The sequence below is a fragment of the Seriola aureovittata genome, chromosome 3 (genome assembly GCF_021018895.1).
Source record: "Seriola aureovittata isolate HTS-2021-v1 ecotype China chromosome 3, ASM2101889v1, whole genome shotgun sequence".
NCBI classification, from domain to species: domain Eukaryota; kingdom Metazoa; phylum Chordata; class Actinopteri; order Carangiformes; family Carangidae; genus Seriola; species Seriola aureovittata.
Window position 1 is genome coordinate 31,246,227 of NC_079366.1, and position 14,136 is coordinate 31,260,362.

At 43.3% G+C, this 14,136-nt stretch overlaps 2 protein-coding genes across 2 annotated transcripts; both read left to right on the top strand.

Annotated features, from left to right (window-relative positions):
* Positions 1–314: 314 nt before the first annotated feature.
* On the top strand, positions 315–3,652 carry snrpb2 (small nuclear ribonucleoprotein polypeptide B2). Its single transcript, XM_056372753.1, has 7 exons — positions 315–430; positions 1,462–1,533; positions 1,752–1,924; positions 2,077–2,211; positions 2,350–2,385; positions 3,086–3,174; positions 3,270–3,652. Exons 2-7 carry the CDS (start codon positions 1,470–1,472, stop codon positions 3,427–3,429), a joined length of 657 nt encoding a protein of 218 aa, XP_056228728.1. The 5' UTR covers positions 315–430; positions 1,462–1,469; the 3' UTR covers positions 3,430–3,652.
* Positions 3,653–6,930: 3,278 nt separating this feature from the next.
* LOC130166878 (E3 ubiquitin-protein ligase TRIM39-like) lies at positions 6,931–12,772 on the top strand. The gene is made up of 2 exons (XM_056372713.1): positions 6,931–7,083; positions 10,341–12,772. Exon 2 carries the CDS (start codon positions 10,350–10,352, stop codon positions 11,991–11,993), a length of 1,644 nt encoding a protein of 547 aa, XP_056228688.1. The 5' UTR covers positions 6,931–7,083; positions 10,341–10,349; the 3' UTR covers positions 11,994–12,772.
* Positions 12,773–14,136: the final 1,364 nt, after the last annotated feature.

Here is a 14,136-nt window from a genome sequence, read left to right on the forward strand (position 1 = left end):
GGAGGAGACAGAAGTCTGGACTCAGCCGGTGTTGGACAAAAAGCATTTTAAACATGGAAACACTGTCAAACTTAGAAATGTATATTTGCAGAAAAAAGAATATGTTTGCTTTTTTTTTTTTAACATTTTAACAGAAATGCACATTAAAAAGACAATGAATCTACAGGCCAGTGGTGGAATGTAATGTTACTCAATTATCATACTTCAGCGCAGTTTTTTGTATTTTGCTGTTCATGAAAATAAATACGTTATTCTAAAATATTCTCCCATCAAAATATATGCTTTAACGTGAACCCGGTAGTTCCCCTCCTGACCTGCGGGTGGCGGCAGCGGCAGCGGGCGAACTGCGTTAAAGCAGCGGCCGGTTTGAGCGGCGCCAGCAGCAGCGGTGTGTTTCCGGTTGTACATGAGCGCTGTGAGTGGAGAAGAGGTGAGTTTAATGTCTATTTGCCTTTCTTACACTCATCTACCTGCAGCTTGACTCCGGAGCCGGACAGGTGATAGTCCAGCGTATAACGCGTAGTGCTCGTGTAAAGATCACTGCTCGGAGAAGCACCGATCACCGTTAGCTTGAAAGCTAACTGACGCTAAACAAACGTTATGAATGAAAACATGGAACGGGAAGCTAACGCATGCTAACATTAGCTTGAACTGAGGCGCTAACCTGATGTACAGAGGGACTGAAAGTGTTGAGCTGCGGTAGAAAAGTCTAAATAATCTCTTTTCCTAAACACGTCTCCTCGACCCGACGGTGAATCTGACTGCACTCATTCTGAGCTTTTATAAAACAACTTTATTTATAACAGATGCAGGATCAATCTCCTTTAACCACAGTCACAAAACAAACAGGATGGAAACGTGGAAATAAGAAAATCGGAAAGTAATATACAAATAGAGAAAGTTCAGCCATTAAAATAATAATTAAATAGAAATAATGAACTGAGCAAGAGATCAGAATAAATTATAGTCAGACAGAAGTCTATAGTTCCTTGACATTTCTATACATTTGATAAAAGGAGAAAATGAATGATTACGTTTTTACACAATGAGAAGATTTAGAGAAACAACATGAATTATAGACTATAGTATTTAGTTGTGATGATGATGATGATGTAACCATGGATTCATCAGCTTGTTCTTCATCACGACTCCTGACTGATTTAAAGAGAATAAATCTATGTTTATGGATTTCCATCAGTTCTGGATCGAGTCACAAACATAAAACAGTTGTTTCTACATTTACGTGGCTCTGCTGTGGTGAAACTACAACGGTGCGTCGCAGCAAGGAATTGTGGGACAGCATTTCTCCTCCTCTTTCGTAAAGGAATCTCCAGTGTTTCCTAAAGGAGATAAGAGAGGAAGCAGTGACGCAAACGCTTTTAATACTGATGTTTACAGTGAAACTTCAAGTGAATTTAAACAGGTGTAGAAGTTGAACTTGCTCTGCTGCTGTTTCCTCAGTCTCCACCATGGACATCCGCCCGAACCACACCATCTACATCAACAACATCAATGACAAAGTCAAGAAAGAAGGTGAGTGTGGATTTAGACGCAGTCGGCTTTAATGATGTTCCAACACTGTGTTGAGGAAATAGTGACGTGTGTATTACCCATATCACCCTGTCACTGTCCTGTCTGAACGTGTGCTCGCCGCCACGTGGTCGCGGCCTCAGCGGGGAAGTTGTGTTGCTGCGGTCAGACTCGGTGTCTCGGCCTCCTGACGCTTTGTGTCCGTTTGTCTTCCTCTTCAGAGCTGAAGCGCTCGCTCTACGCGCTCTTCTCACAGTTCGGTCAGGTCATCGACATCGTGGCCATGAAGACCATGAGGATGAGGGGGCAGGCCTTCGTCGTCTTTAAGGAGCTCGCCGCCGCCACCAACGCACTGAGGCAGCTGCAAGGCTTCCCCTTCTACAACAAGCCCATGGTAGATCACTACGATTCATTTAACCTTTAACAGTGAGCTGTTCTGATCTAATTCCCACGCTCATGAAACATGACGAGGCCGCTGCAGATGTCTCTCTAGAATACAACACGTCAGCATCATTGTCGTGACCTGACTCGTGTCCTTGTTTCCAGAGGATACAGTACGCAAAGACCGACTCCGAGGTCATCGCCAAGGTGAAGGGCACGTACGGCGACAAGGAGAAGAAGAAGGAGAAGAAGAAGAAAGCTCAGGAGCCGGCAGCGAGCCTCATGAAGAAACCGGCAGTGGTGAGTAACGCCTCCGTCGGCAGCATCGGTCCCTCATCGTTTTAATTGTGGTACTTTCTATGTTTTCGAGGAACTGGTCTGTTCTCCGTGAACCTCGTAGTAAAAACCCGTTAATCAACATGTTCATTGTGTTTTCAGGGATCAGCGGCTCCTGTGCTCTCACCTGCAGTCCAGGTAAGACTGTTGACAGCTCGTTTTTCTCCCTGGTACAGTCGGTGTGTTACCTGCAGGAGGACCGGTACACTAGCAGAGTGATGACATCACTCCTGTGGGCGGAGCCAGCGGAAAAAAAACCTGTTTTAGACACTTTTAAAAGATGCCCAGAGAAACGATCTGATACCTGTTTAAATGAAGCTTCATGTAGAAGATTCTCAGCTCTTTACATTTTCTCAACCACTGAACAGCCGTGTTGCTACGCACTGTATTACGCCGCAGATCAGCTGAGCGGATCAGACGGAGCTACACTTCTCTGTGTTTACACTGGTCTTCCTTTTGTGTCCCTTATGATTTAAGACTTGACGACGGAAGCCCTGAGAGGCGTGTGGAACACTTTTAAATGTTTTTGTAATTCTCGTTTTGGCCACAAGAAACTGTAAAAAGAAAAAAAATCAGGTGCCATAGCAACAAGAGGCAGTTTCCAATCACTGCAGTGAAGGTCACACAAACCAATAACCAACATCGTTTTTCTCACTTCCCGCTCATGGCTTCATTCAGATTATTTATTTCATATTGAACAAACGATCCCTTCAGTTCCAAGAAGTTTCCCTTCTGCTTTCTGAAGCATTTGATGGTGTAATAGTTTCTATAGCAACGAACAGTGTAAACATGCGTGAGTCTGTGCGGGACAGAACTGATCTGGATCTGTGTGTCTCAGGTTCCGGACAACCCTCCAAACTACATCCTGTTCCTCAGTAACCTGCCGGAGGAGACCAATGAGATGATGCTGTCCATGCTGTTCAACCAGTGAGTGCTGCGTTCACTGTCGCTGCTGGAGAGTCGTGTCTTTACAGACCGCCGGGGTGTAAATGACGGCGTCTGTGTGTTTGTGTTCTCGGCAGGTTTCCCGGTTTCAAAGAGGTGCGGCTCGTCCCGGGGAAACACGACATCTCCTTCGTGGAGTTTGAGAGCGACACGCAGGCGGGCGTGGCCAAAGACGCGCTGCAGGGCTTCAGAATCACAGCGACCTGCGCCATGAAGATCACCTACGCCAAGAAGTAGTTCCCAGGTCTGAGCGCTGGCAGGACACAGAGACTCTGAGTGAGGGGGGGGGGGGGTCCCTGGATTTCCGTTGTGTTTCCAGATTCCTCAGATTTTTGTAAATCCATTTAAAATGTTTTTGTTTTTTTTTGATAAACTCTGTGCGGCCCTTCATGAGTTTGAGAGAGAAATCTCTGGCCTCCATCTTCTTTTGTAAAATAAAAAATAAAAGACTTTTACATAATTCTTGCCTCAGATACGAGTTTCCCTTCAGGGAACAAACGTGGTCTCTTCTTTTACGCAGGCTGAAACCAACGTGCTCAAACCTTTATGAATATGAAGATTATACTGTAACTGTACTGAGACTTTGAGGGCTGACGATGATCCATGTTTCTGTCTGAGCTTTAACAGCTCAACATACTTTTATAAACTTTATAGACTTTCTCTTTGATTTGTGGTTTCACGTTGTATTTTAAATCTTCTTATCCACTGTATTAAACGTGGAGTATGAAGTAGCAGAAAATGGAAATACTCCTGTAAAGTACAAGTACCTCAAAAGTGTAAAAGTACAGTATTTGAGTAAATATACGTAGCTCTCTTTAAAGGTTTGGATGGTGGGTCCAGGTGGGCGGGGCTTGGTGACTGCTTCGTTGTGACATCACAAAGTTCCAGAAGTCCTGACGGCTGGTTTTAAGGCTCAGTTTCTGAATACAGGCTGTGTGCATTTCTCTGTGGACTGAGGCTTTGATACTTTCACAGTATTAATATAGAAGCTAGAGCTGATCTATAATCACACTACACATGGACACAGACCTTTACACTGGAGGAGCTTTAAACACATTCAGATTCTGCAGTTGTGGCAGGTTTTCTACATATGACTGTAAAGATTCATAATTAATGTAATAAACATCTGTACAACATGTTCTAGACTTCAGTCTGCAGTTTTACATCAGTGTCAGTCATTGACTTGTGTCATCCCGGCAGCGAGACGTCGTCCGTCCTGCTGCTGGCAGCGAACGCCACATTTCTCCACATGGACTGACAACCTCATCAGTTTAGTTTTCAGCTCGTCTACGGCCAGAGGAGAGTTATTGATCAGCCGGCAGCCGAACGAGGCCCGACATCAGCGCCTCAGCACTTTTTGAGCTGTTGACTACCAGACAGATGACAGCAGGGGTTTATGGGATACGTGAGAGGTGGCGGTCCTCACAGTGATAGAAGATGTGGTTTAACTCAGCATGAAGGGAAGGACATCGACCGGCGCTGACGGCTGGATGATTGTGTCAGACCGCAGAGATGAATGTGGAGCTGGAAACCAGATGATCTTTTCACTGGAGGATCAGATCAGTCTGATCCAACACACCAGGTCCCAATCAAACAATGACTTCAATGATGAATTATAGTAAATATTACAACCCATAAACCTGATTCTTTTTAATCTTGTTATTGTAGATACAGAACTACAAGTGTAAGTGTAACTAGAAAATTCCAGGGAAATTTTGAGTGCCACGGGGGCTACTGCCGGGATGAGTACATGATTTATTTCCAGTGTTCAAAAGTCACCCTGATCATATTCTGGTTTTGAGAAATGTCTTGATATAAAAGACTCTGATATAAAACAATGTCACATCCCTCCATCATATATTATGTGGGAAATATCTCATATTCTGTCTTGTTTTTTTAATAAAACAAGAGGCAACATGTCTTCAAACTGGCATTTAAAGGGTTAAAATCCTGAAAACTAATAAACATTTGGCAGGTTTGAGCAGAACTGAAGTGGTTTAAGAGATTTATGCAAAAAAAGCAGAAAAAAATATTGATATATGATGATTTTATAGCATTTTCTTTGTGTGTCCTTTTTTGGACGCGAGGAACCCCAGAGGAGACAAAATGTGTTACCAGTGTATAATAGACCTGTAACAGTAACTGACATTAGATTTTAAAAATGTCAAAAAAGACACTTTCTTGCAGAAATCCATACCTGCAGCTGTAACACAGCCAAAATGATCAGCAAATCAAAAAAGAAAAGTGAAGAAAATGTCCAAAAAAGGACAGAGGGACCCCTGAGGGTTAATAAATCCCATGAACCGCTATTTAAATTACCACTTTTATGTTTTTTTCTGTGCTAAATTTAACATTACTGGGGAGGAGAGCAACGCGACTAGAAGTGACAGCGAGAGAGGGCTAGTAGCTTCTCCTCTCCTCTGTCTCAGCGGAGACCGTCACAACTTCATTCACTCTTTTAACAAAACAAAAAGAAAAGCAACGAAGGAAGCAGTAAATGGACTTACATATTTAAGACCTAACTAAATGTAATTTAAGACCTAACATGTGGCTAATGTAAAGCTAGCGGAGCTTGGAGAGTTGGTTATCTGGTTGCTAGGCGCACGCACACAGGTCAGGAGCTGCCGTTGCCATGGCAATGTGAAAATCTGCCCAGAATTTGGCTTCTACATGGCTTCAAAACAACTGCAAATTATGAGAAAACCGTTACTTCTTTTCATAAACCGAAAAGACCGTGCCAGACACTGAAGCCAGAAGTTTCTTACAGTCTCTATTTTATTCAGATATTCCTTAAAATGAGTGAGTAAGCTCAGTGCGAAGACAGAGAGAGATTCTTTTGAAAGAAAAAGACGATTACATTAGGTGTCAATGAGAGCGAGACAGGTATCGCTGCCGGACTCGGCACCCCCGTTTAAATTTTGTGCAGACCCTGCCTGTCAAAGTTACATTTTATGAATCCCAACAACTATGTCTACATTTTCATAAAGAATTATTTGTCTCCTTTTTACGGTTTGGCCGTGAGCTCGAGTTAAAAATAAAAATAAAGGTTATTTTTTACTGCTTCACGCACTCTAGCCAACTGACGCTTTCACTCTAACTTTGAAGAAAAAGTGATTTGCACTCCTCCTTTGAGTGCTCACAGTTTGAAAAGTTTACATGTTATGTAAAAACAGTTGTTGTGTTTTTGAGAGAGCAGAAGTTTTCCTCCGTTTTATAGTTTGAATCACATTTCTACGTGCAGGTATGAGAGAGCTGGGTGACTCAGAAAAAAGGTGAAATTTTGTAGAAAAAAGGTGAAATTTTGTGGGTTTCTAAAGAAAATTCCAATGCATTCCTAATGCTTTATTTATTCCCAGTATTTTGGGAATAACTTTGGGAAAAATTGGAATTTTAACACCAAAAGTCATAGCAGCTCTTTTGGGATCAAGACGCACGTTTTGATGTATATATTACCGGGGTTTTCTCAAAGCTGCGGGACGAGTTACGCGCCAAAATTTGGCGGAAGAATAATAAACCTGAAACAGCTGAGCACCCGTGGCACTAATGACAGGAACAGAACGCCAAAACATTCAGAAAATAACCAAATTATAGTGTGTGAATATTTGAAACATGCAAAACGAACAAATAATTAGATAAAAAGTGAAAAATTGAACAAGTAACATGAAGAATATTATACTTAAGAATTATAGAATTTCCATTTTCTGCAGTGAGAGGAGGAGCAACACAGGAAACAAAGGTCAGCGTCAACGTCTCACTCCAGAAATGAAAGGAAAGTCTGTCAGAGCAACAACTGAGCTGCAGCGGAGACGAGTCTGTTTCTCTCTGACAGAAAATTAAAGTGAGTCCATCAGGTCTTTGTCAACAACACAGCAGAGTCTCTACCAAACACTGGTGAGTACAGCTGATCATATTTACTGTTTGAACAACCAGCACTAACACAAATCTTCATCTCTACTCAGGTGGAAGTTTCACTCTCTTCATTTCATACTGACACTTGTGAAATGGGTCACAATATAACTGTGTCTGTTTGTCCACAGACCCACTATAGTCCACCTTAAACTGTCTCTGGGTCAGTTCTCAGGACGTTTCTACCTCCTTACTGAGTCTCTGTGCTTTACACTTTACTTTCACTCATTTCCTGCTTTTATTACTGTTATCACTTCCTACAGCTGTAATACATTCTACTTCCTCCAGCTGTTTCACAATAAAAGCTTTCCAGCAGTGTGAACTTTTAGCAGGCATTTTATTGTGAAGGATCAAAAAGAAATACATTATGTCTATAACCAAGTAAGTAAAACTTTACCTGCTAAAAGTCTATATATTTTATGGGTCTTCCACATGGGAGTAGAAAGATGGCTCAACAGCGCCCCCTAGAAACTTTCAACAAGGCAATACTCGCCCTGTGTTTCACCTACATGTATGAAATTCAGTAGGAACATGTAACATGCCAAGACTTACAGAAAAGCCTCTGGCACCCATTTTTAAGATAAACACAAAACTTGTGCTACAGAAAATGGACCAGACTCAGTGAATAGCTCCCTAAGCTTAACATGTCCTATGATAACTATTAATTTAGCTGTACAGACTAATGAGCAGTGATAACTAACATGTCTTTGGGGTCATCAGGTGGGAACCTCCTTTCACCAGTGTTTCGTCTAGTTGGTCCCACAACACCTCCAGGAGGCTAGACAGTGATCACTGGCGTCCCAGAGTCACTCCCCTAATGCCAGCCATCACTGCTCCTCACACCACCACTATTTTCTTTATCTTGCCTATGCTACCACAAACAACACCATCATCAACTCTGACAAAACACACTAGCAGATTCAGCAAACAAACTCCCCTGAACAGTTGGAGAAAGTGGCGGCCATTTTGAAGGAGGCAGAGTCAAGGAGAGAAGCCTTTTTGAGCTAAACTCTCCCCCGCCGGATTAGGCTGTACTCTTGCCCCCCCCACCCCCCCACTCTCCAAGACAATGAGGGATGTAGAGTCAGGGAGAGGGGCCTTTTTAGGCTGGCTCTCCCCCGCCGGATTAGGCTGTGCTCTACACCCCCCATACTCTAACACCGCACCATGCAACTCACCTAAAACAAACAAACTCACCTAAGCAGCCACAGACACACTACAAACCACTTCGATACAAGCAAACAATACAGGCCACCTCACCTGGACTAACCGCATGGTCTCAAAGAGGCTCACACAGGCCACACCCCCACTTAAAAACACTTCCTCTTCCTGGATTTCTTCCTTGCTTCTCCTAAGAGTCTATCTATCCTAAGTGCTCCCCCTGCTGGGCCCCCAGCTACCATTACTCCTTCTCATCCAAATCCACTGACTGGATCTTGCTGCCTCATCTGACATGTCCTTTACTATTTTCCTCACACTCTGTCCACTTGCTCCTAACTCCCTCACCAAAGAGACAACAGACCTTGCTACAAATCCTCTACATCCTACTTCCAATGGACAAATCCTAACTTTCCATCCTCGCTGCTCTGCTTCTGCCCCTAACTCTGCATACCTGAGCTTTTTCCTTTCATATGCTTCCTCAACTAAGGCCTCCCACGGAACAGTCAGCTCTATGAAATATACTTTCATTCTACTCCTAGACCACAAGACTATATCAGGCCTTAGCTTTGTAATGGCTATTTCCTGGGGAACAAGAAGCTTTCCTCCTAAATCTACCTGCATTTCCCAATCACAAGCACCTTCTAAGCTGCCTTGCCTTCTTGTTGTCTTACCAACTTTCTCTCCCTCTTGAACGAACTTGATTGCACCTTTCTTTGTTTTAGGTCCTCCTAAATTTGCCTGCCTCCGTAATTCTTCAATTCCTGCAGCTAAGCTTTTTAGAACCTGGTTATGTCGCCACGTATACCTGCCTTGCGACAGACTAACCTTACACCCTGACAGAATGTGCTTTAAAGTTGCAGTACCTGAACACAATGAACATAGTGGGTCTCCATTTACCCAGAGTTTTAGGTTCTGGGGAGTTGGCAGTACATCATAAGTTGCCCCTATCAAGAATCTAATACTACTTTCTTCCATGCTCCAGAGTTCTTTCCAGCTAAGCTTTTTCATGTCTACACCTTCCCAATTCATCCACTGTCCCTGCTTAGCCTGAGCCACTGCCTTAGCACCCCTTAATATTTCCTCCTGTCTACGAACCTGCTCCACGACTAGTTTTCTCTTCTCCTTGGGACCTGCTCTACTCCACACCGGTTTGCCTGGGCCAAGCCCCAAGCCTCCCCGGCCTATTTGGACATTACCCACAATCTCTGTATGCCTAAGCGTTGCTTCTGCCTCCTGTACTGCGATTCTTGGATTCCACTTTCTCCCCTTGATTGGGTTTGGAACCACCTTACTAACTACCACATCTTTGCTCCCAGATAACAGGAGCTCTGTCCTAACCTTGGTACATTTAAACTCCTCCACTAGACTAGTTACTGGGAGCTGAAGTATGCCTTTCCCATACAGTGCCACTGTGCTTAAACATCTAGGAACACCTAGCCACTTCCTAATGTAAAAGCTAACCAATCTTTCCATTTTTTCTGCAGTGGATATTGGAATCTCATATACAGACAGTGGCCACATCAGCCTGGGAAATAACCCAAACTGCAGACACCACAGCTTCAACTTTCCTGGCAGCCCTGATTTATCTATTCTATCCAGTCCCTCAGCAACATCCTTCCGAAACTGCACTACCTGTTCTCCATCATTCAAGTCTGCCTTGTACCACCTACCTAGACTCTTTACTGATTTTTCCCTAATTATTGGAATTTCCTCTTCATCTATTACAAACTTCCTATCACTTAACTTCCCTCTGCTTATTGAGATACTTCTAGACTTACTACGCTTGATTTTCCTACTAGCCCACTTTAAACTCAACAGGAAGTCAGCCATATTGACTTTATAGCATTTAGCTGCTATAAAGTCGTGTGGATGAATATTTGAGCTTTAACAGATTAAATGGTCACAGTTACTCACGACTCAGCTCGGTACAAGTTTCCCTGTCCCCACTGAATTATGACATAACTCAAAATTACTTTGACTAATATCACAGTTTATACTAAATGTAAAAGCCATGACTCTTCTTCCTTTTAAACAAATAATTAAAACATTATTTCAAATGAAATGTTTCTTTTCTCTCTCAGTGTGTCGACATGTCTGCTGCCAGCAACCTGAGATCTGAAGATCAGTTCCTGTGCTCCATCTGTCTGGATGTGTTCACTGATCCAGTCACTACACCATGTGGACACAACTTCTGTAAGAACTGCATCACTACACACTGGGACATTAATGTCCCATGTCAGTGTCCCATGTGTAAAGAGGTTTTCTATGTAAGACCTCAGTTGAGGGTCAACACTTTCATCTCTGAGATGGTTGCTCAGTTCAAACTTGAAGCTCAACAGAAAACCAGCAGCAGCAGCTCAGAGCAACAAGTTTCCAAACCAGGAGAAGTTCCCTGTGACGTCTGCACTGGAACCAAACTGAAGGCCCTGAAGTCCTGCCTGGTGTGTCTGACCTCCTACTGTGAGACTCACCTGGAGCCTCACCTGACAGTGTCAGGCCTGAAAAGACATCAGCTGATCGACCCTGTGGAGAACCTGGAACACAGGATGTGTACGAAGCACGATAAACCTCTGGAGCTGTTCTGTCAGACCGACCAGACATGTGTCTGCATGCTCTGCTCTGTTTTAGACCACAAGACACATGAGTTTGTTCCTCTGAAAGAAGAATATGAAGGAAAGAAGGCAGAGCTGGAGAAGACAGAGGCTGAAATTCAGCAAATGATCCAGAAGAGACGACTGAAGATTCAGGAGATCAAACACTCAGTCAAGATCAGTAAAGATGATGCAGACAGAGAGAAAGCAGAAGGTGTTCAGGTCTTCACTGCTCTGAAGGAGTCTGTTGACAGAGGCCTGAACCAGCTCATAAAGGAGATCGAAGACAAACAGAAAACCACAGACAAACAGGCTGAAGACTTCATCACAGAGCTGGAACAGGAAATCTCTGAGCTGATGAAGAGAAGCACTGAGGTGGAGCAGCTCTCACTCTCTGAAGACCACCTCCACCTCCTCCAAAGCTTCCCATCCCTGAAAGCTGCTCCACCCACCAAGGACTGGACAGAGGTCAGAGTCCGTCCACCATCATATGAGGGGACTGTGGTGAGAGCTGTGGCTCAGCTGGAGGAGACGCTCAGTGAAGAGATGAAGAAGCTGTTTGAGGCTGAGCTGAAGAGGGTCCAGCAGTATGCAGAGGATGTGACTCTGGATCCTGATACAGCATATCCTAATCTCATCCTGTCTAATGATGGAAAACAAGTACATGATACTGATGTGTGGAAATATCTCCCAGACAATCCAGAGAGATTTTCTCCTTGTCCCTGTGTCTTAGGAAAGCAGAGTTTCTCTTCAGGCAGATTTTACTTTGATGTTCAGGTTAAAGGAAAGACTGACTGGGATTTAGGAGTGGCCAGAGAGTCGATCAACAGGAAGGGAGCGATCACACTGAGCCCTGATGATGGTTACTGGACGATATGGTTGAGAAATGGAAATGAATACAAAGCTCTTGATGAGCCTACAGTCCGTCTCTCTCTGAAGTCTCAGCCTGAGAAGGTGGGGGTGTTTGTGGATCATGAGGAGGGTCTGGTCTCCTTTTATGACGTAGCTGCTGCAGCTCTCATCTACTCCTTTACTGGCTGCTCCTTCACTGAGAAACTCTACCCATACTTCAGTCCCTATCTTAATGATGGTTGTAAAAACTCCGCCCCTCTGATCATCTGTCCTGTTAATCAAACTGAGTAGACTAATAACTTCAGTTATTTAATGATTTGATGATATGATTTATCTTTATTCAAGGGAACAAATGTTCATACTCAGTGTGAGGCTGTTTACATATTCTTACTTTCTACTGAATCTGATGACTGTGGTGATTGGTTCACTCTTCATCATGAGTCTTTTCATCATATGTATCGTGTTTCACAGAAAACACATTAATTAGATCCATTAATTTCATCAACCCCATCACAGTCACTAATGTGTCCATCAGACATGTGGAGAAAATCTATTCAAACTTCAGTTAAACACACAGACTTTTATTTTCAGCTCCAGTAGAATCAGAATCATAGTTTCTAAAGACAGAAAAAAAAGTGTGCTGCCATCTTGTGCTGATGACATCATTTGTAGCCGATGATCAGGGGGTGGAGCCACAGTATCGAGATTTCGACCCTATAAGTCAATCATGATGTCACACCCTCTTTGTATAGAATCAAATAATTAATTTAAAAAAAAATGTATCTGAGAAATAAACAGGTCTTTACATTAGTGTTTAGACCGAGGTAAAAATGACAGAAACCATCTTTGGGAAACATTTACTTGACGTGTACTTTGATTTTTTAAATTGTTTTTTTTTTTTACTAACATGGAGGGGGTGGGGTTTACGACCTATACTGCAGCCAACCACCAGGGGGCAACAGAGATGATTTGGCTTCACTTGTGTGAAGGTTTGACATCGTCCATCTTTGGTCACAGTCACTGGTGTACAAGTAAAAGACAAAAGTAAATAAAGTGTGAATTTAATTCAACATGTTTTTGATTTTGTTTGTTCCTTGAAGCACAGTGTCTTTTCACCTCAGGTAGGAGGTGTCGCTCTGTCGACGTCACCTGGTGTCTGTATTAGTTGTTTATCGTCTGACTGAGGTGATTGTGATACAAAGAATAATGAACTGAGCTTTGTGCGTATCTTTTCGTGTCTTTGTGGAGCAGGAAGAACGACCTCCATGTGTCGCTCTCTCAGACTGATGGTTGTTGTTGGATCAGAGGTCTGACTCCTCCACACACACGTCTCGTGTTTATGAGCTGAAATATTTCCTTTGACTCATAATTCCTGTTCCTGGTGTGATGCCAGCCGGACGTGTCACTGCGGCGCTGAGAGGGAGTTAAAGCGGCGAGTGGGTGGAAACGCTTCACCTCCATTTCTGCTGCATGTGCGACACATAATAAAACAACCTGCTGAGAGATTGTAGTTTGAAAAGCTCGACTCAGAGTCAGACAAGCTTTGGAACCATCTGCTTTTATGTTTGAATTTCTCTTCCAATCTGATCTGGGGCCAGTTGCACAAAGACAAACACTGTGACTGTGTCTGAGAGGAGGAAACAGTTCGACCTCAGAGCTTTAGTTCAGTTCTTTACCTTCTTAAGTTGGACTGTTGTACAATGAATTCTGGGTAAATTAAGACTTTTTTCTAAATGAAAAGAATGGCCGACTGAGGAACCAAATCCACTGAGCTCCGTTTGCTACTAGAGATGGAAGGTAATGTTTGTCTTTAGGAAGAATTCAACAGTTACAAGGACGATTTACTGAAGAGTGAAACAATGAAAAACAAAATGGCTGCCGTCTCTAAAAACCCTTTGATCTCTCTTTGATCTCTCCATAACAATGTTAGCAAACCACAGACTAAGACCAAGTCTTCCTGTTCTTCATTGTTATTTTATCGCCGTGTCAGTTACACAGGAACAACAACAACAACAGTTCATGATTGGTTCGGTTCGTGCCAACACAAAAAGTTCTGGAATGGTGCTGGACTGTTGCTAAGCAACACAAACATTTTCCTGACCTGCAGATGTCACATGACCCGCACACTGGAGGTGTAGTGACGTATTTATCATTTAATTCAAATGTTGTTTCTGGAAATATTTTCAACTTTGTTTGTTACAGTTTAGTTAAAAGTCTCATATAATGACTCTCGTCCAATCAGAGGACAATTCAACAACATGAGACCCGAAGACTTACTGAAGCTACTGGTGTGTGTGTGTGTGTGTGTGTGTGTGTGTGTGTGTGAGTGTGTGTGAGTGTGTGTGTGTGTGTGTGTGCGCGCGTCTGTCGGGTCGCTGTACGTCGTGAACGCGCCTCGCCGTGTTCTCGTCACTCAGTGGAGCAGAGCGCGTGG